The sequence below is a fragment of the Rhinatrema bivittatum genome, chromosome 16, assembly GCF_901001135.1.
Source record: "Rhinatrema bivittatum chromosome 16, aRhiBiv1.1, whole genome shotgun sequence".
NCBI lineage: Eukaryota > Metazoa > Chordata > Amphibia > Gymnophiona > Rhinatrematidae > Rhinatrema > Rhinatrema bivittatum.
The window spans coordinates 12,795,620-12,818,202 of NC_042630.1; the positions used below are offsets into that span (position 1 = coordinate 12,795,620).

The 22,583-nt window shown below is 40.8% G+C and overlaps 2 protein-coding genes across 2 annotated transcripts; one reads left to right on the top strand and one right to left on the bottom strand.

Moving 5' to 3' along the window:
• Positions 1-354: 354 nt before the first annotated feature.
• Positions 355-6,187, top strand: LOC115077335 (olfactory receptor 11H6-like). Its single transcript, XM_029579628.1, has 2 exons — positions 355-374; positions 5,242-6,187. Exons 1-2 carry the CDS (start codon positions 355-357, stop codon positions 6,185-6,187), a joined length of 966 nt encoding a protein of 321 aa, XP_029435488.1.
• Positions 6,188-8,621: 2,434 nt separating this feature from the next.
• LOC115077336 (extracellular calcium-sensing receptor-like) lies at positions 8,622-20,630 on the bottom strand. The gene is made up of 6 exons (XM_029579629.1): positions 20,593-20,630; positions 18,335-18,626; positions 15,523-16,353; positions 14,772-14,999; positions 12,033-12,156; positions 8,622-9,544 (listed from the first exon to the last, which is right to left on the bottom strand). Exons 1-6 carry the CDS (start codon positions 20,628-20,630, stop codon positions 8,622-8,624), a joined length of 2,436 nt encoding a protein of 811 aa, XP_029435489.1.
• Positions 20,631-22,583: the final 1,953 nt, after the last annotated feature.

The following is a 22,583-nucleotide window of genomic DNA, read 5'->3' on the forward strand; positions in this document are numbered from 1 at the left end:
TTAACAAGTGGGATATTAAGAACAATAAATGAAATGAAATGAAATACACAGATATCTTTAATTAAAGAAGGGGATGGCACACATAGCTATCTCTGGTGTGGAATTCCCTTGTACTCACAGAGTTTTAGGGCAATCAATGTTCTCATCCAGGTAAGCCTCACATGAAAACTGTGACCTGGATTTTCCCATGGAGAAGAAAGGAATGCTCTGAGTTCCTTTTAAAATTAATGATTAAATGAAAGAAGCTTGCAGGACTTAATGTGAAACAGAAAAGAAAACCATTTGAACAATCCTAGAGGCATGTGCATACCCTTTGTTGTGTTGTACAGCCTTTTGTACATATCTTTACTACTGATGACATTATATCCACAGCAGTCCTTTTAGACTTGGTTGCTCAGATCTCTCTGGTAAACAGTTTGTATATTTTTCTTCTCCTGGGTTACTGGGTGAAATTTAATTTACTAAATTCCAAAGCCTCACCTCTCATTTCTGGGCATACTCGTATTTAATCTCCCACAAATCCATAGTCTACAGTCAATAGGGACTTCTGAAATTCAAAAAAATACAATATTTGGACAGCTTTCAGCAGAGTTTGTGGAGGAGAGATTGTGCTGTAGAAATATAGGAGAAGCAATGCTATGAAACTATCTTAAAATGGAACCCATTTAACCCTTCATTTATGACATATTTTTGTTTACCTCATCAGCTAAATTTTGTTGCTCTTTGATATTAAGTATTTCATTCTCCAGTAACATTCTGGTTTTGTTCCCTATATCTGTGAGTCGAGTTAACAGGCAATTCAGTGTAACTTTATTGCCTATCTCTGTAAGCACATTAGTGTTGCCTGTTCCATCAACATGGTCAATATCAACTTTAAGCCTTTGCAGCTGCTGAAATATTTCACATTCAGAAAAGTTCACCTATTACAATTACAGTAGGTTTTGAAGGATGGGCCAATAAATGGAAGACAGGAATCACCTTATTTTGGCTTATCAAGCTTCTTTCCCATTACTATTTGCATTTAGTCTCTAGAGAAGACAAATTAGGAAGATGTCCAAGGGGGGGGGGGTGGGGGTAGAGACAGCAAGTAAGTTAAATTAATACTGAGGTATTTCACTCATTGTTCATCTCCTCACAGTTAAATTGCGATGTGGTAACCATCAAGTAAACATTATCCAACAAGAATAAAAGATCTTGCCTTTGTTGGTAGCGTTCTCATTGGCAAAACAAGATTGATTTGATGATAGTGTTCTAGGATTTCTTTCTTTTCTTTATTTCATTAAAAATGAGTTCCAGGAGAGGATAAACCAGATGTGAATGTTTTTATGTCCATCTATCTCTGTGTCAGTAAGAATCATGAAAAAAGTTGAGTGAAGAGTATATTGTTGGTGAAAGAATGAAAAATGAATGGGGAGAACCAGGAAATAGTTTGCCTACTTAATAAAGGTGCACTCCCATCAGTCTGATTCCTCTCCATGAGCAAGAGGTGGTATTGGGTCAGCAACGGCTGTGAGGGCCTCTAAGCTAAAAAAAAAAAAAAAGTCAACATTCAAACCAAAATAATTGGTAAACTCAAAGTAAGGTTTGAGTTTCACATTGCTGTATAGGTTCAAGCCTCAGAACTTCTTCTGTGGTCTTTTTTGTCTTTTGATAGCAATGACAGTAGCCATATACCAGCAACCAGTGTTCAGGAAACCAACACTGCTAGCACCCCATCCACCAAATCTAATTTCACACTTCCAACTGTGCCCTTACCATCTATTTCATACAAGAGTTCCTACACAGACCACAGACCAGAGAGATAAAGTATGGAGCAGCTGTTCAAGTGTTGCCAGGAATAAGCTTCCTCCTCACCCACCACCCCTACTGGGTCCCCCATTGTGTCTACAGTGAGGTGCTAACCGTTTATCTGATACTGTCTTTTTATCTGCTCCCATCCAAGTCTTACAGACTGTTAAATAATCACATATCATGCAGGAATTAAACCATGCAATTAAATGTTTCTGCATAAGACTGGTAATGTTTATTAGAGATGTGCATTCATTTTAAATGAATTAGACAATTTCAATGAAATTGTCTAATTCATCTTGTTTTGGGAGCGCCCCAAAATGAAGAAAAAACCCACCAAATTTTCAGGGAAATTAAAATTTTGTTTGCACTAACAGGAGTTAGCGCACACTAACTAAATATATCAGCATGCACTAATTATAGTTAGCGCACACTAACACAAAATAACCCAAACAATAAAAAAAAATCCCCAAACCATTGAAATAATGAAATTTGCCATGATACAAACTGAGACGATTCTGATACAATAAAAATAAAATATACACATCTCTAGATATATGAACCTTTATTGGAAATGAAACCATTGTACTTCTACATTGTGCAGTATTACATCACCTCTAACTTTCAGTTATAATGAAAGATGAAAACTGAGCTCACTAATATATTAATACCTGATCTCAGGCAGATGTTAAATTTTAGGCCTAAGTGAGCACATACTAATTATTGATAGAGAAGAATATACCAAATATAACTTTTGCCTGCTAAAGTCTATTTTGTAGATGATATCCCCTCATCTACAAGCACGTGGGTGCTTACTGTATCCTGCTAATTTATCCTGACATTAGTTAGGGTGCATGCTAGGCCTTTAGTACATAGCATGTTAAAAGGCCTTAAGAGACACAATAACATTTAGGCCCCTAAGAAGTAGACAAAACTTACTACATAAAGGGGTAGATTTTCAAAGGGTTACGCATGTAAGTTATGCACGTAACCCTTAAGTTACGCCTGCCTGAGGCAGGAGTAGCTCCATCAAATAAGGTAGGAGGGGCTTTAGGTAGGGCCGGGGGGTGGGTTACATAGGGGAAGGGAGGGGAAGTTGGGGGAGTGGAGGGAACGGAGGAAGCCTGCGCGGCTCAGTGTGTGCAAGTTGCTCAATTTTGCGCCCCCTTGTGCGCGCCGACCCTGGATTTTATAACATTCGTGCGGCAGCGCGCATGTTATAAAATCGGGTGAAGATTTGTTCACGCCGGGTTGCGTGAACAAAAGTACGTCCACACGCAGGTTTGAAGATCTGCCCCAAAGAACCTAAGAAGGACTCAGCAAAATGACTAGAAGATGTCACCAATCTCTGCAAATAATAGAAAATGAACGTCTTTTGAATTTAAAAGGCCGCTGCGTCTAACTGGCAATTTTACAAAAATTAATTGACAATATAAGAATAAAATTGCATGTGCTCACTTTTATCTGTAATACTAGACCATTTGAAAGTCAGGCCTTGAGGGGCATCTTTGTTTGTAAGCTAAATTTCTAATATGTTGTAACCCACTTTGAGTGAATGCCATATTCAAAAAGGCGGGTAATAAATTCAAGTAGTTAATACACAAATTCTTAAATCTTTCTCTCTTTCTTCCTTGCTGCCTCAATTTATCTCTCTCAGATCACCTTCTTCCCTTCTTCTCCAATCTTTCTCTTTGTGTTCATCTGTCGCACTCTCTCTTGCTCTCTTGCTTCCTTTCTGCTTCCCTTTCTGTCTCACAGATCCCCCTTCTCCCTTTAATATTTCTCTCTGTGTTCATCTGTCGCACTCTGTCTCGCTTTCTGATCAATTTTTTCATTGCTTCATGGTAGAACGTGCAGGTGTTTTAGGTCAAACTTTAAATTTGGCACAGGCAAAGAAATCCTGGTTCTTTTCTGCAATTTTCTTTTCCATGAGAAAGATTAAATCTGACCCTGTAGAGAAATGAGATCTATTGATTGATTGTCTAATTATTTACATAAAATAGGAGACCCACCGACCATTCAAAGGGAATCTTCCGACCTTCCAATTATGACTAACAAAGGGAATGTGACCTTTTCTTTGCCATCATTGCTGTTTCTTGTTTATATCCCATGTACAATAAACTTGTTGTTTGTTTTAAAACAAATTATTCATAATAGTCTCTGGAGTAGACATATATATTCTATAGTTATTGAATTCTTTAGAGATTCGGCCCCAGCAGTTCTTAATGGGAACAGACTTAAAACGATCCCAGCAGCAATAGTTATTATACTCTTAGGCATGAACAAAGAGGCTTGCTGCTCAAGAAAATAAACAATTAAGCCTGATACATCACTTTGAATACATATACAGCGTCGCTCTCTACTTCTACGGCAGGGGAAATGTGGAAAACAGGATTTGTATTCAGACAATCACCAACAAGGACTGAACTTCACAATCTGGGTAAACAAATAAGTGGGGGGTAGTTTGCTTATTACGGCAGTTAATACCCTAAACAATTAAGCCTGATACAGCAATTTGAATACATATACAGCACTGCTCTTTGCTTCAACGGTAGGGGGAAATGTGGAAAACAGGTTTTACATTCAGACAACATCCAGCAAGGCATTGACCTGTGCAGTCAAGCATTGGGGTAATTTGCTTTATGTGGCGGTTACTACCCTTAACCATTAAGCCTTATCTTCACCTTTGATGCAACTCCAACATTACTCTCTGCATCAATGACAGGGGATGGCAGGAAATTTGAATCAGTTACTAACAATGGCCCTGAACTTGATGGTTGATGAAACAGATAAGTATGGGAAAATAATGAAACAGATAAGTATGGGAATATAAGTGTGGGAGCTTACTAGGCAGACTGGAAGGGCTGATTGGCCTTTTTCTGCCGTCATTCCTATGTTTCTATGTATCTATATAATGAATCTCCTTTAATGAGCTTCCCTCCAAATGAGTCTAAATTATTTCAAGTTATGATAGATATTGTTGTCAAATATGTCATGAATATCCCTATTTACATAAGTTCCTACTCAGCTTTTCTTGACTATTTGCCCTTTAGAGCTTAAAAGTAATTTGGGTAAATCAAGTCCTAAATTGTGATATGCTCAGGACTAATTTGTCTGTACGCAATAAATAATTCCTGTTTTTATTCCTACTTCAGTGGTACATTGTGCTGTCTCCTTCAGTACAGATCTATCCTTAGATAGCAGACAGATCAATAACTGCCTGGACAGTACATCTGCTCTTTCTGAACATGTGCATCACCCTGGGATACGATCATTTCAATCATCTGCAATAGTCCATTTCACCAAAGATCATCGGGAATATAAAAGCACTGCTTCTGGTTATGCTCCTCTTATCTTTTTCTTATCCAAGGCTATGATCCAGCAGAACCTGGACTCTTGCTTGCACTTATCTGTCAGGGAAACTTATCCTTCATGATAGATTTATCACACAAGACAGATGGAGGAGAATCGCACCCTGGTGACAGAGTTTATGTTCCTGGGTTTTCCAACTTGTCCAGAGCTACAGATTGTTCTTTTTCTAATCTTTTTCATTATCTACATGTTAACATTAATGGAAAATCTCATCATTATTTGCCTAGTTTTCTTTGACCATAATCTTCACAAACCTATGTATTTCTTTATCAGTAATTTTTCTGCTGTTGAAATTGGCTTCACCAGTACTGCTATTCCTAAGCTGCTTTCAGGTTTCCTAATGAAAAAGAATATTTCCCTGATGGGTTGTTTGACTCAGTTGTACTTATTTTTTTCTTTTGGAACAGTGGAGTGTGTCTTTCTAGCAATCATGAGCTTCGATAGGTATATGGCCATATGCAAGCCCCTACATTACACATCAGTAATGAACAGTAGGATGTGCACCATCTTAGCCATCTTCTGCTGGGCGACTGGATTTCTGTGGATTGTGGTACCCATTACTTTAGTTTCCCAGTTAACCTTCTGTAGTCCAAATGTTATGAACCATTTTATCTGTGACACCTCACCACTCTTTGCACTAACTTGTATCCGATCATACATCACTGAGCTCATTTGCTACACCTTTACCTCTTGCATGATTCTGTTAAGTTTTGTGTTGACCAGCACATCTTACATCTTCATCATAAACACAATCCTGAATACACCATCCACAACAGGGAGACAGAAAGCCTTTTCCACGTGTACATCTCACCTTACTGTCATCTCCATCTTTTATGGCTCCGTCATATTTATGTATGTGAGATCTGCAAACGCAGAAGCTGCACTAGACATGGACAAGGTAATAGCCTTGTTCTATTCCGTGATAACCCCTCTGATTAATCCCTTGATCTACAGCCTCAGGAATAAAGATGTAACCAGGGCCCTCAAAAAGGCAATGGGTAGAAGCCAAGCTCAGGGAAGAAGATAAACCCTCTTGTTGACTTAAAAAAGCAACTTTTAAATCAAGACAGAAGGATACACAAAACCAAAGATTGCAGAAACGTGACTACAAATGAAAGCCATTTATTCTGATGTTTTTATTGTAATTATTTATTATGTTGCAAACCAAGCCACTTGGAGTCCTTGTAGAGGAAGGTGATATATAAATGGAAACCGAAATGGAAATGGAAATTCTGAAAACCTCATGTGTCAAAACTCTGACTTTGAATAAAACAGCTTTAGAGATTAAGATCATTCCCATCATATCCTGGTTTATGACTGAGGTTCATTCCTGTGCAGTAACATAGTAATGACGGCAGAAAAAGGCCAAATAAATGTTCCATCCAGTCTGCCCATCAAGCTTCTCATGATAGTATCTGCCGTTCTGTGCAGTTATCCCCAAGCCTTATGATAACACATAAAATCATTTACTGCTAGCAACATTTTTAATGGGTGATGAGCCTTTTGAAAATTCACACAGTGCTGCTTGACGTCCTTTTCCTCATGTTCAATGTTCAAATCATTTTTGGAAAACAGATCATACAAGGTCAAGATAAACAACAATGAGTCCCACCCCATCGAATCCAAAAGGGGAGTACCACAAGGATCATCCCTCTCCCCGACTCTCTTCAATATATATCTTCTCCCACTCTGTCAATTACTCACCAACCTCAAGCTAATTCATTTTCTATATGCGGATGATATACAAATCCTCATCCCTATAGAAGACTCACTACAAAAAGCTATGTCACACTGGAATAAATGTCTCTCAGCTATCAACAACCTTCTCACCAGCCTCAACCTAGTCTTAAACACAAAAAAAACTGAAATCCTCATTATAGCACCGGAAAACTATGTCTCACCCACAACTCTTAATACTAGCCAAAGCCTGGATACCTTTTCACAACAAGTAAAAGACCTAGGAGTCATCATAGACAGCGGATTCAGCCTCAACAAATTCGTCAATAACACTACAAAAGAATGTTTCTTTAAACTTCAAACCTTAAAGAAACTAAAACCACTCCTGCTATACAGAGACTTCCGCATGGTACTACAGGCCATCATACTCCCAAAACTGGACTACTGCAACTCCCTCCTTCTAGGCCTACCAGCATGCACCACAAAACCACTTCAGATGGTCCTTAATGCCTCAGCAAGAATCCTCTCAAATGCCAAAAAAAGAGATCATATTACCCCAATCCTTCTTCATCTCCACTGGCTCCCAATTAAATTCAGGATCCAATTCAAATCCTTAATGATGATACATAAAGCCTTGTACAACATCGCACCTCTCAAGCTAACATTCCAAATTCAACTACACACATCCATGAAACCGACCAGAAGCGCTTATCAGAACAGACTAATCACCCAACCAGCTAAATCCGCGCTGAGAAAACACGCCCTATCCACAGCGGGCCCTTCACTCTGGAACTCACTTCCCACAGACCTTCGCCTTGAACCATGCCACTCCACATTTAAAAAGAAACTTAAGACTTGGTTATTTAAACAAGCATTCCCGCAGAGCTAAGAGCAGGTCACATATCATCCATTTACCCCAGCATATTTCACATAACTTGTTATCTTATTTACTGTTACTTTTCATGGATGTTTACTGTTAGTTAGTTATTTTTTTTTTCATTTATTTATTATTAGTTATTTATTAATTGTTATTTTATCTATTTATTATTTACTTCTTAATTGTTAACATTATTTCTTAATTGTTAACATTATTATATATTTTTTCCTGTTATTTTGGATTAACCATGTTCATTGTAAACCGCTAACTTGAAGCGATAGTTACTGTTCATTGTAAACCGGGGAGATATGTATATTATACAGGAACCCCGGTATATAAATCCTTAAATAAATGTCGGCGTATCAGTACCCTGCATTGTAAAAGTTGTTGGTTGTCATCTGAACCCAATTACTCTCCCCTCTCCTCCCAAAACCATGAAAGAGGAGAGTGATGCTCCTGTCAAGGTAGGAAGAAAACATATCGATTTGGGGACACTGGACCACATGATACCATCTTATTCTGGTATTTGTACAACACCTTCTTTATGGCATACTTTATAAACTAGGATTCCTTTGGATACATTTTTTCTGCTCAATGATATTTATTGATTCACAGTCCTATACACTTCCAATTTTGTGATCTATAATTGTTGGTCAAGTATATCACATTTTCAATCTTCTCTTTGCTAGGCAAGCAGGTATGTTTTCACTGCATATTCCAGTAAATACAGTGGTAGGGTTTGAACAATCAACATGGACAATATCAACTTTGAGCATTGTTAGAGTATAAACCAAAAAATGCTGCTAGAAATGAGGTTTTGCTGCAGTTTGTTAGTTTTATTAAATTTATATTTCTGCTATTAAAGGTAAACACTTAACTAATTCTTACTTTTGTTATTGTACAGTACTCAACTAAATTCAGTTCTGCTCCTGATACTTGTTTTCCCCAATAAATAGTCTTTGGTATTTCTGTCTGGTTTCAGTAGGATGATGTAAACTTTCGGAAAAAATATACAGCTGAGCAGTCCAGTGCTGGAAGCCAGGATAGCAAAAACTTCCACGGCCACCATGTACTTCCCTCTTGTGCTCAGGTACGCTGGGATAAAGGAGATCCAGACACTCACAAACACCAGCAAACTGAATGTGATGTATTTGGCCTCATTGAAGCTATCAGGTAAATTTCGGGCCAGGAAGGCTACAATGAAACTGACACAGGCCAAGAAGCCCAGGTACCCCAGCATGGCATAAAACAGCTCAATTGACCCTTCAGAACACTGTATTATGATTTTTTGTGCTATTTCCAGGTTAACACTTGAGTAAGGTGGAGCAGTCCCCAACCAAACCAGACATAAAATAAACTGAATTACTGAGCACAAGGGGACAAGGTAAGAAGGAATTCTGGTGCCAACCCATTTCTTTAATGCACTGTTTGGTTTTGTGGCTTTAAAAGCAACCACCACTATAATGGTTTTAGCCAAAATACAAGAGATACTCAGAGAGAAGATGACCCCAAAAGTAGCTTGTCTCAGCAAGCAAGTTATCCATGTGGGACGTCCAATGAATAACAAAGAACAGAGGAAGCAGAACACAAGAGAATAAAGTAGAAGGTAACTGAGCTCTCTGTTGTTGGCTTTGACTATTGGAGTATCCTTATATTTTATAAAAATGCACAATATAGAGACAGTGACCAAAGAGCAGAAAATAGAGATGGTGGAGAGCAGAGAACCAAGGGGGTCTCCATAAGACAGGAATTCAATAATTCTTGGAATGCAGGTATCACGATTCCTATTTGACCATTGATCATCCGGGCACTTCTGACAATCTGTAGCATCTGTTTAAAACAAATGGTTTTTAATATGAATATACAATAATGCTTATTATTTGGGGAGGAGTCAGTGCCTCATGCTCCTTTATCTCACATCTTGTGCAATTTGTAAAATCTGTACTATGTACCTATTCTAAACATCGAATCACACATGCAGACACTACGGATGTGGAGTCCAAACTTTGTCATTTTGGATTGCTTTTTCATTTTGAGTTTTTTGGGGGATTTTTTGGTTTGTTGAGTGCTTTCTGTTTTCAATTTGGTGCATTTACAAAACAAAAAAAAAAATCATTAACATTTCCCCACCACCACCAAACAAAGCACAAAGCAAAAGTAATATTGAAACATGCACCACCCCAAAACAATCACTGGGGACTGGGCCGGGTGCAGCTGGGACATTTCCAGTGCCCTCCAAGCTTTTTCCAGCTGGTAAAATTCATTGTGGTCCAGGATTGAACGGCTGGGCTTAGCCAGGCTCACCTGGGGCTTAGCTGGGCTTCTCCTAACCCCTCCCACTCCCTTAAAAAATTGCTGAGGCCAGGGATCTTCATGCCCCCCCCCCCCCACTTACCCCTTTCAGGGGGGTGTAGCTGCAGCAGCAGCAGTGTTGGAAAGGGCAGGGGCAATGCCCACCTGCCCTCACTTTTCCCCTTTAAAAACAGCAGTGTCAGTCCTTCTGAATATTGCCAAAGTGATGCTGGGAGGCCTCCGCCCTGGCAAATTTTGAAGGGGGGAGCGGGTCTGGAAGGGTAAGGCTACCACCCCAGCCAGGCCCAGGTAAATCCAGCCAGATAGGCACAGGCCCCAGTCATTTAATGTGCAAGTAGCACATTTAAGACTAATCGGAGAAAATTCTTTTTCACTCAATGCACAATAAAGCTCTGGAATTTGTTGCCAGAGGATGTGGTTAGTGCAGTTAGTGTAGCTGGGTTCAAAAAAGGATTGGATAAGTTCTTGGAGGAGAAGTCCATTACCTGCTATTAAGTTCACTTAGAGAATAGCCACTGCCATTAGCAATGGTTACATGGAATAGACTTAGTTTTGGGTACTTGCCAGGTTCTTATGGCCTGGATTGGCCACTGTTGGAAACAGGATGCTGGGCTTGATGGACCCTTGGTCTGACCCAGCATGGCAATTTCTTATGTTCTTATGTTCTTGCAGGGCCCCTGGGAGGTGCCAGCAGGGTCCTAAGGCTTGTATTGGGGGTGGAGGTTGGCGGAGAGTGGACAGGAGGCCTTTTATCCTCGTCTCTCCCCCCGAACAAATGAAATATCTGAAACTTTTGGGGTAATTTTGTCAGTGGCCATTTTTAGTTCCATCTATTCAAAATGAACCAAAAAATGACCTAATTTGTCACATTTTTAGCAACTCCTTAAGACGCACACAAGCAAAATGAGAAAATGATCAGAAGAATTTCTTTATCTTTTTTACGACCACTCAACCACATAAACTGAGAACATTTTTTATATATATATATTCCATCCTCAGTTTTTATATATTTGGGTTGACTCCCTTGGCAACCTTTAACTTTCTCTCCTGATTACGGTCATTCACTTAGCTCTTGATATACCACATGTTCGATAAGATCACATCTAGGGGTGCATTTTCAGAAGCTTAGTGTCGATCTACGTAAGTACAATAGGGATTGCAGCAGGTAGATGGTGGGAATCCACGTTTGTAGATTTTCAGTTCCCTGGAAGTTAGCACGTGCATCCCAGGGCTGTTTTAAGGGACACATCTGCAAACAATGTTATGTGCCTGAGTGCAAAGCACTTCTTTACCCACGGAAATGCCCTTCAGAAAACTCAATAATAACCAATACACGCCTAAAATGATGCACAAACACAGACTGTATGCATGTACGTTTGCGCACTAATAGTTCAATTTCAAAAGCCCAGTGCGTGCATCACGAGATATGTGCGCACAAGCTGGGCCGGCGCATGCCAAGCAGATTTTTAAAAGCTGCCAGGGTACATGAGTAGACGCAGCTTTGCACACAAATAAGAAGCTAAAAAAAAAAAGGGGGGGCTGGATGTGGACATGGTCTGGTTCGGGCGTGGACGTGTCTGGAACAGGCCAATAGAATGTGCATGCGTACTGGGAGGGAACCGGTCAAAGGCCTGATCGGGTCACCACAAATATTCCCACCCCTGTGCGCGTGAGTTGAGGGCCGCCCACACATCCGTGCGCAGATGTTAAAATCCTGCACGTATGTGCACACGGATATTGCATTTTATAACATGCACGTATGTTGTAAAATGATGGCATCCATTTGTGCCCACCGGGAACCACGCGCACATGGACGCACTCTTTTTTAAATCTACACTTTATAGTGCACACAGTTTGGACCACAGAGGGGAAGGTATTTTCAGCATGGCAGATTTATCTGCTTAATTATCTTGGGCAAATTCTTTTATCTGTTGTCCTCTATATATATTTATACACACATACACACACCCTCTTTCTCCAATCTCTGCTTCAGTCATGCTCTCACCAGTCTGATTGGTGATCTCCCCATCAGTGCAGGGGATGCAGTCAAAGCAGCAGACGGGCTCTCCCTCTCTTGCGGCTTTCCTGAACCCGGGAGGGCAGCTGGCACTGCAGACTGAGTCTGGCACCTTCAGAACAGAACAGAGAATATTTGCTTAACTGACCATAATTAAATAAAGGATGTTTCACTGGTTATGGGAGAGAGGTGTGTGAGAGATAACTCGGGGATGAGTAGCTGATCTGTTAGCCTTGAACATGGTAGGGTTTCTTTTAAAAGTGGTTCCTGAAAAACCTTCTGCATGAGATACATTCTCTGAAGGTTAGAGAATGGAAAACAACCTATGGAATATTTTTACATTTCTTACTGGGCTGAATTTGCAAAGATCTTGATTTATGAGTGTAAATGGATGTTAGAAAACAGCCAGGGGCTGAGTGCATGGAAAAATATGGACAAAACCTGGGTTACATGCACACTTTTGTGAACACTAGAGAGAGGCATTACAAAGTGAAGTTTGGGGAAAGATCTGAAACTTGTGCGTAAACTCGCTTAGAATATCCTTTCCCTAATTGGCTGGGTATGCGCAGAATTGGCCATGCTAAGGGTTACACATGATCCAAGCTTGTAACTTGTACATGTTTGAAAATTAACCAGGGGCCAGCATATATAAAAGTGCACAAGTAACACAGTTTCCCCATGTAATTTTATGTGCCCTGGGAGTTCTAGCGGGTGTTGATGGGATGGCAAAACGACTTAAGTGCTTCTTTTTATATTTTGAAAATTATGCATAGAAGTTACCACACACGAGTTACAAATTTGGAGCTGATGTAACTCTTGTGTGTGGACAATTCCATGAATACCCAGCTATATAGGGAAAGATTTTCAAGCTGAATTTCTGTGCATTAGTTTGCTTTGAAAATCTACAGAAAATTCTGTGTACATTGTATATGCAGACTTTACTGCAATGTGGGCATTTATAAAATTAACCTCTAAGGGACCAATTTAAAAAGACTTGCTGACTGGGCATGATAACTGGTTAATTTTAACTAGAATTTTCGGCTGAACCTGATGGTCTAGGTTTTTGCCAAAACTTCCCCTACATTTTGACCTGCAAGATTTAGGTCTGCAATTTGAGCAACTGCCATCGTCCAGCTAAATTTAGCTTGTTAATCATGAAAATCAGCACTAACTGGTTAAGTCATAAGCACGCTCTAGGGACATCCAAGGTTAGCCAGGAAAAGGTTTTTAAAATTGACCATTAATACTCTTTCCCCTTTTGATCTATCATTGTTTTTCATTGATGACTGAATGAGGAGAGAAGATGTGTGGGAAAAGTCCAGTTCAAGATCAAAACAGCCTTTATATGTAGAGATGTGAATCGGAACCGGAATCGGTTCGGATTCCAGTTCTGATTCATATGTGGGATTTTTTCATTGGGGCCGAGCGAGGTTTTGTTTATCAGCTGCGCCCGAGCCGATAAACAAAAAACCCACCCCGACCCTTTAAAACTAATCCCTTTGCTTCCCCCACCCTCCCGACCCCCAAAAAACATTTTACAGGTACCTGGTGGTCCAGTGGGGGTCCCGGGAGCGATCTCCCACTCTCAGGCCGTCGGCTGCCACTAATAAAAATGTCGCCGATGGCCTTTGCCCTTACCATGTGACAGGGTATCCGTGCCATTGGCCGGCCCCTGTCACATGGAGGGAGCACTGGATGGCCGGTGCCATCTTTAAAAATGGTGCGGGCCATCCAGTGCGCCGGGCCAGCTGCTGCGCTCCATGTTCCGGTCTGGGGGCTGGTCCAGGGGCCGCTGTCACGCCCCCGGAACGCCCCCGGGCCGTAACCACGCCCCTGGACACGCCCCTGAAACGCCGCGTCACTCCCGACACGCCCCCGAAACACGGCGTCACTCCCAGCACGCCCCTGACACACCCCTGACACGCCCCTACATGCAAGCCTCGGGACTTACACACGTCCCGGGGCTTGCGCGCGCCGCCGAGCCTATGCAAAATAGGCTCGGCGCACGCAGGGGGGGTTTGGGGTAGGTTTTCGCGGGGTACGCGTGTATCCCTTTGAAAATCTATCCCACATTGGGGTAGATTTTAAAAACATACACCCTCAGGCTGGCGCATGGGAGAGGGGTAGAATTTTTCAAGTTTCGCGTGGAGACGCATCGCAGTCTTCCCCAGTTCCCTCCCAGTCCGCTGCAATTAAGGAGTGGACTGGGAGGAAACTTCCCTACCCCACTGCCCATACTCCCTCCCTCTTCCTCTGTCCTCCCTGACCCCTTAAAAAACTCTACCTTTTTTTTTTCTTTGTTTTAGAACTTACGCCAGTTTCTGATTGGTATACTTTGTGAGTGCTGGCAGGCTGCCGGCGCGTGATCCCCTGACACAGCAGCAAATGGCCGCTGTACTGGCCGCCTACAGCTCTGCTCCTCCCCGTGCCCTGGACCACCCCTCCCTGCCCCCTTTCTTCGGCTCGGCTCTTGTGCACATAATGAAGGTTACGCGCACTACTGGGCCCCTTCTAAAATGTGCGTGGAGTGTAAGGCCCAGCCATGCGTAAGCGCGAATTAAAAATTTCCCGATTATCTCCTTTGTGAGTTTAGTGCACTTTAGTTCATTGTCCTCAGAGTTTGTTGCACTAATTCTATGCCTTCTTGTGGAGACTGGTTGGTTTATTTATCAAGAGAGACTCTTGAGAATTCAGTGTGAAATTATCCATACCAAACATCTTTCTTGCCTTGGGAAAAAATGAATTCCAAGCAATGGAGCTCTGGTTGATATTGATCTTTTCACCTTGTGGAGCCGAGAAATTAAAGCTTCCTACAGTTAAGGACTTGTAGGATCTGTTTGGAAATATCTTCCAATTCAAAATGTCATAAGTTGCAGGAGGGTCGCCGTTCTCATCAAAAAACACCTCATCGCCAGATCCAGTGACAAAGCGAATACGTCTAAGGTGTTGGAGAACCTAAGCAAGCCAAAGAAGTATGCTGTAAAATGTTGATAAATATATAGCGCTGAGATCAATCAGACAGCATCTAACAAACACAAACTGATCTCTTGTTTTCCATTGTATTTCCCATTGCTTATAATTCTTATGTTTATCCCTCATTACTAGAATGTGATTTTTGCTTTTGCCCCCTACCATTTGATAGTCCCCGTTTATAAACCGTTTTGGAAAATTCGTTATGAATGTAGTAAAATTACATTTTAGAAAACCATCTAGAGAAATAAAGGTTAATAAAAAAAAAAAAAAAGATAAACCAATACTTTTTTATTTGACAAACGGAATCAATTTTTAAGAATGTGACACAACTTTCCTCAGGTGAGAACAGAGAGAACAAAAATGGACTGCACTGCAACCAAACTATTTTTTAAAAATCTAGAAACAAAAGAAAACATAACCATATAGAATGAGTAAACTGGCATTTCCATACCACTGGAAAACAGAAATGCCACAACAAATGAAAGATATATTATTTATATCGTACCTCTTGTGGATTAATTTTGTGAGCTGTAGCACATGAACCTGTAGACAATGATCCATGTTCAACTTTACATGAAAGTAGACTGTGCAGGGCATGTGCAAATGCATACACAGCTAGATACGCATTGTAGGTATACCTTAGATTGCTAAAATCAAATAATACAGGGTTCAATTGCTCTACCATCTCAGTCCCTGTGCAAAACGAAGAGTCTCTACTTGTATTGGCCATGCTGTGGCTTTCCTCTGGCCATATACATTCAAATGCTTTCTCCCAGAATGTTTTAATGAAGATGTCATCAATAGAGGTGGAAGGGTGGATGCGGTACACAAACTCCCTGAATCCAGGAATGTCCTCGACATGCAAAGCCAGTGCCAGGGAACCATTCAATGACTGCCAGGTGTCATCCGGAAACAGGTCTGGGGTGATGATAAAGGCAGTTGTGCCAACCCAGACCTTCCCCTGGATGTTCTCCTTTGCAACAGCTGTAAGTATAGGGGCCGCATTACTCACATGGGAATAAACAACGATTGCTGCTGCTGTGGACTGTCTTATGGTTTTCACAATCCTCATCACTATTTCCTTGGATGGGAGAACTGGGATTATTTCTATGAAGGCGACACATCCCCCAGACCTTGTGATTTCTTTTTTCAGACTATCAACGCTAACAACGTAGTCATTATCCTCTAGGACAAGTATTCCAATCCAACTCCAGCCAAAATGCTGAAGTAGGAGAGCCATGGCTTGGACCTCAAACAAGTCATTTGGAACAGTGCGGAAAAAGGAAGGGAAGATAATTTTGTCACTCAGTTTTGAAATGGTGGATCCGTAACTGATCTGTAAAGAAATAGGAGGCTTTACAATGTATAAACGTTCTTTTGGCTTATTAGATCAAAAGATTAAAGGGTGGGACATGGTTACATGACATTTTTAAACTTTTTTTTAATTTTAAGTGAAGTTTACATCACAGAACCTACATTTGAATTGTAAAACCTATATTGATGGAAAAAGACGGAAATGTTCTGCCATTATCATTCACTGCATGTTTTCCCCACATAATATGATTTCACAAATTCAACATCCCGATTCTCTTTATGAGGAACTGATTTGGAGAGATGTTTGCTGTCCTGATGTGATAATCTTGAAGATAAGTGATAATTATTAAGTATAAGAAAATTTACATTTTATCTGCAATATAAAAAGTTTTCAAAAAAAAGAGGAATAATGGACTATAGATTTTGATAAGTGGAGTAAGTACACACAGTTTTAAGAATGACTGATGATTAAAACCTCTGTACTAGAACTGGCACTATTATAGCACTATTATAGCCCTATATGATGTGCTTCTAGTAATGTCATACAATGGTCATTCTATTCTAATAGATGTTACAATTTTTCACACGTTTGCTTTGTTTAAGTAAGATTTTCACATTTTTGATTGATATTATTCTTACACTTTATTTTGGGTTTTCCTTTATTGAGTACTGTCTATCTAAGGCATGAAAATGCATTCTTTCCTACCAATTTCATAAAATTATGTGCATATATTTTATGTATCTAATAAAGGTGTTTGTATTTCCAAATCCTTCCCAAGAATGCTCCATTCTACTCCTTGTTTTCTTTCATATTTCTGTGCAATACCACAAATATTTATGTGCACATACTCTTGATGCTTTCCAAAATGAATATACATATGTACACAATGCATGTGTATATGCCAATTTTACATGCAGATTAAACCTCTGCACTATTGACTCCCATTCCTCCACCCATGAAAATATCAGGTATGAATTATTCATGTACTTTCTCCTTGTGCAACTTGTAAGCAATTTTCAATGTATTCCTTGCAAATTAACAGGGTCATTTTTCAAAGCATGATGGGCCATTATTGCATGTGTTAGGGCCTTACTGCATGCAATAATGCCCTAACGCACACGATAACGACTGCATCATGATGATAACATTTAAATGAGGGAAAGGGGAGGGGTTTGGGCAGGGGTTTCGATGGGATTTAAAAAATTCGGGGCCAGTTGCACTGCGGGCGATAAAGTTTTACACATTATGCCAGCAGAAGCGCTGGAAATAACTACACCTATTGCAGGGGTGATAGTGTGCGCCACGGCCACAACCACGGTGGGTGAAAACATACCGCCACATACAGGCAGGTGCACATTATCACCCCTCCCCCTGCCCCTTTTTCTGGTGGCCGCAGCTATTCATTCAGCTGTATTTATAGCGAAATAAAAAATATAGACCTAAGGATGGTCAATTATTCAAAAAGTCCACTTGTTTTTTCATAATAAAGCATGTAGGATTTATTTGAAACTTCAAGATGGCACTAATGCATTTATAATCCATTTTACATGGTCCCGCAACATGGAACATGTTTCGAATAATTGCATCGGGAGGGACCTTGAACCGAACACATCTTCATTTCAAATAAATTCTACATGCTTTATTATCAAATAACAAGTGGACTTTTTGAATAATTGACCATCCTTCTTGATGTTGGGATTTCCTATTTCTGGTTTGGTCCACCACCTTTCGCATGTTCCTTGCATGTTCCTTGCAAACTAGACATTTCAGAACTGCTCCCCCATATTAGCGTCCGCATGATAAATGTACACCTTGTCTCCAAATCACAAGACAATCCAGATACCCACAGCTAAGAAAAAAAAATCCTTCTAATTTGTTTCCAATGTCCCAATGAGCTTCTGGTGTAAGTACAGGCCGGAGGATAGATCCCACGCAGTTTGGGCTCAGTTCTTACTCAGCTGGGTAAGCTACATGTAAAGGGGAACTGATTCCCCTCTCTTACCTGTGGAATGTTATAGACACCCAGTAAACTTGCCATAGTCACACTGATATCAGGAGCAGCTTCTCCAACGACCCCTGATAACGGGGCACTGGCATGACAATGGTAGTTTGGCACGGGTTCCTCTGTTCCTGAGAGCAATGACATGGTACTCGCCACAGTCAGTGCTCTGGAGAGACAGGCATCATGGATCCTAAAGCCCAAGGTGATGTTCGGCAAAATGTTGGGATTGTGGTTTATCTGCTGGACAGCAAAGGCAAACACCAGCACCTCCCTGTAGGACCGCACCTGGAAGCTAATACAGCAAATATTAACTTATTCACTTTTTTTTACTGAAGCCTCATGTTTAGAGATGATGCTAAATATGATATTTTTTAGAGGGGGAATTATAAGCAATTTTAAATATTATTTTATCAAATAAAATAATACATGGGAATAATTCCATTCATAAAAATGCATATTTCACTGTATTTTATCTAGGTAAAATAAGCTTAAAAAAATCACAAGATTGAGTAGATATTTAATCATAAAATTTAGAGTACATTTTGGTTCTGATTATTTTTAGAGGTGGATGATTATGGCAATAAAATGTATTTTTAAGAGTCAAGGGAGAATATACAAGGACCGGTCTCAATAGAGAAATAATACATCTTGCCCAACTAACCTTACTCAAGTATATTCTTAGATGAGAAAGGCAAAGTAAATATGATTTCTGTCAAATGATTATGATACCGTGAAAGACTATTGCCCAGTAAAAAGATACATTTCCTTTGTGGTTGTCACAACCATGGCTACAGGACATATTCTGGAGAGAGGCAAGCCCTTGTAATTCTATCACATGTTGGGAATGGTCAGAGGTGCGCCTTGACGTTGCGTCTTGGCCTCCTTAACTTGTTTAAAAATGATGAGCCATGGGTATATCCTCTGAGCTATGATTGTGCTTAACTATCACATATTAAGAACAACAGGAGAAAACCTTAATTCACAGTATATTTTGTTGTTTGGTATTTTTTTTTTTTTGTTCATTCCTGTGTATTGTTTTGTGTTTTTTTAGTGTACAGCTATCTGCTATTTTTTTGCCTTTACATCTCAACATATTCTCATGTCTTCATAAATACATCTGTTTCTGGTCTGTGTGTGTTTTCTTTCTTTGTATATGTTTTCTGTATATCTTCCTTTGTTTCCACCATCTTATATGCGCGCATCTGGAAGTTTGCTTCCTATTCTCATTGAAATTTCCGGATGCTGTGCATTCCTGATTATGTTTTGGGGGTTCCCATGGGTATTCCTGTGAGCATGCGTAATTCTGGTTTCTTCCATGTGTCTACATTTAACGAGGGTAAACTTTAAAATGAGCGCCCGTATATGCGTGAATATTGGCGCGCGGAAACACACGCTGAAATCTTATATCCTGTGCGCAGGTACTTGCACGTATCGAGAAATAGGCCTTGTGCGTGCATGTGTGCTCCTCATTCTAAGCAATGGATGTGATCAGCTGGGAATAATCGGTATTTATGTGCACAAGTAAGGACATTTTAAAACATGCCCGCATGAAGGAAAGGACCAGTTTAACCAGTTCATCCACCAGTTTACCCAGCCTATATCTAAGTCATCAAGACCCCACCCTCACCCCTATTCTTTAGCTTGCACTCAGAGCTTACCCAGGCCCCTCCAAGCACCTCACATGTGGCTAAATATACTTTCATTCAGACTTACACCTGGTCAACAGCAGAAATAAATTTGCGCAGAAATGAACTGGAGGCACCGCATTTGCCATGTTATTTGCACATATATCTCTTGGCCCTGCCCTGGAACATCCATGACCTGCCCCCTTTCCACCCCCTTTTTTCACTCGATGCGAGATATTTGCACATTGGTGCTTGTACGCGTACGTGGCAGGCTTATAAAAATCGATCAGCGACACGCATGTGCTAGATGATTGCGTGCATCTGCGCTCTTTGGCGCGTGCATCTCTTTTAAAATTCACCTTTACGTGTTTCTCACCTAAAGAATTTCTCTCCTAAACCCAGTATATACTGTATTGTTATACTATCCATATGCAAAGGTATTCGACCAGGTAATTGATCATTCATCCCCCCTCCCCCTTTCACCGGGAAACATTTTCCTCTCATAAAATTTAGCTGGGGAAACGGAGAAAAGCGGCAGGGCTTAATTTTAGTCAGGTAGCGCCAACATTGAGTGCTAACTGGCTAAAGTTACATGAATCAGTCTGGTTGGAGAAAACTCTAGCCTAAAATTACCTGTGCAACTTTTCCTGGGTCACGTCAGGTGAGTGCATGCGGTGTCAGACTTACTCAGCTAAGTCCTGCTGAATTATTTTCCTAAAATCCCATTCCTTGTGCTGCTGAATCAATGTATACCTGATCTCAATATAATTATGAGTGTTTCACCATGAATGTATTTGTAAACATGTGTGCACGTGTGTGTTTTTCTGTGTCATTCTATATGCATGAATGCATGTATATGTCTGCTTTCTATTTATTTTTTGGGGTATTTCTCTTAGTTCATGTGTGTGTGTGTGTTGTTAGTTTGTCCATCTATAATTGTGCGTGCTTTCATTTGTGTCTCTTTGGGTCTGTACCGGGCTTGCCACTTCACCCAGATCAACCCAAACAGGCTGATCGTGTCCTGCTTTTTTGCTCACATGAAAGGTGGGAAAAGCTTGGACTGGATCAGCCTTTGGATCTACGGTGTCAGCCCAAACCTGGGGATGCATTTGTCTGTTTCCATGTGTGATTCTGGAAGTATATTATCTATGTGTTTTTCTGCATCTGCATAATTTTTTTTTTTGGGGGGGGGGGCGAGGGGGTTGTAGATCTCCATTTGTGTGTATGTGTGGTGGTGGTGGTGCATCTACTTTATTGCCAAACAACAGACATTTATGTGAGTCCTGATGTATTTCCCAGCCTCTCATCACGAGACAATGCAAAGTCAAAGGGTTACTTACTTAACACAGGATATTGGCGAGGGCTCCTGTCTGAAGCTGGTGTCAGGGAAAGAGCTTTCCCAGTGTACAAGAATAATTCCTCCCAACACTATATCCCCTTCCCTGAGGAAGGCTCTCACCTTCTGCTGAGGGAGTCCACATCCCACCAGTGTCACCCAGCAAGAAGAAGGCAACACTGCCAGGAGGATCACAGCGATGCCCTGGAGCATCTTAGTCCCAAACAGAACAATAATCAATGTATATGCAATGTTGCAGTCAACTTTTCATAAAGAATAAATGGGGGTTTTTTTCTGCTTGTATGCACCATTGAAATCCTATGTTGCAGGTGAACATATTACAGTTGCTGGCACACCATCTCAACATCCCTCTGAAGCAAAGAGTAGATTTATCATCTGGGCTCAGTATAAAACAAAGTTATTGTGCAGCCTGTATCCTCCAGTCCTTCTTCTGTTTTATCACTAATGATTCAAAGCTCAGATAATATACACTGTGTTTTAATTAATAAAATAACACCTTTGTCCTTACAGTCTATAATTATTGTGGTAAATATATCTGATTTTCATAATAGCTATGTCTTCAAATTATAGAGTATATTTCTGCATTTTACTGGCTAGGGTTCTGGGAGCAGGTGGGAACGGTTATACTTTCATATGCCCTGTAATTTACAGGGCATCAGAAACAACTCCAGCTCCTTGAGCTTGTAAGATGCTGTTGAGCATACAGACCAACTTAAACATAGCCTTCAGCGTGTATGTATGCATCTGTCCATGTATTTTAGATAATGATACTGTATCTCTATGCCATGCCCTTTGCTTTCTATTCATATCTCTTATTATTTATTTTGTTCTAAATACTGGGGTCAGTATTCAAAACTATACGGTTAAGTGACTCAGGGCAGGAATCATCATTCCTGGCGGAAAAAAGGGGCCGGGCCTGCGAAAGGCTGCAGCCGTTCGCACCGTGGTGGTGCGATTTCGCCGGCCACAGTGTGGCCGGATGCAGCCTTTCACACAAATAGCGCCATCTTATAATGCGGTGCTATTTGCCGCGCTACTGCCGGCGAGAATGTTCCTCACATTATTGCCAGCAGCGGTGTCGCGGCCGACTCCTCCCCCTCCCCGTCCCGACTCTTCCCCTCCCGGTCATTTACATCCTATCACGCGTGAAAAGGCCCTTTTCGCGTGCGATAGGGCCTTATCACGTGCGATAGGATGTAAATGACTGGAAGGGGAGGAGTCGGGGTGGGGAGGGGAGGAGTCGATAAGGCCCTAACGCACACGATAA

Coding starts and splice junctions, on each gene's coding strand:
- LOC115077335 (XM_029579628.1), top strand. CDS start 355: ATGACATTATATCCACAGCA. Junction 375..5,241: donor ATGACATTATATCCACAGCA/GTCCTTTTAGAC, acceptor TTATCACACAAG/ACAGATGGAGGAGAATCGCA.
- LOC115077336 (XM_029579629.1), bottom strand. CDS start 20,630: ATGCACTCACCTGACGTGACCCAGGAAAAGTTGCACAG. Junction 18,627..20,592: donor ACCCAGGAAAAGTTGCACAG/GTAATTTTAGGC, acceptor TTGCTGTATTAG/CTTCCAGGTGCGGTCCTACA. Junction 9,545..12,032: donor GGAGATCACCAATCAGACTG/GTGAGAGCATGA, acceptor TGTTTTAAACAG/ATGCTACAGATTGTCAGAAG.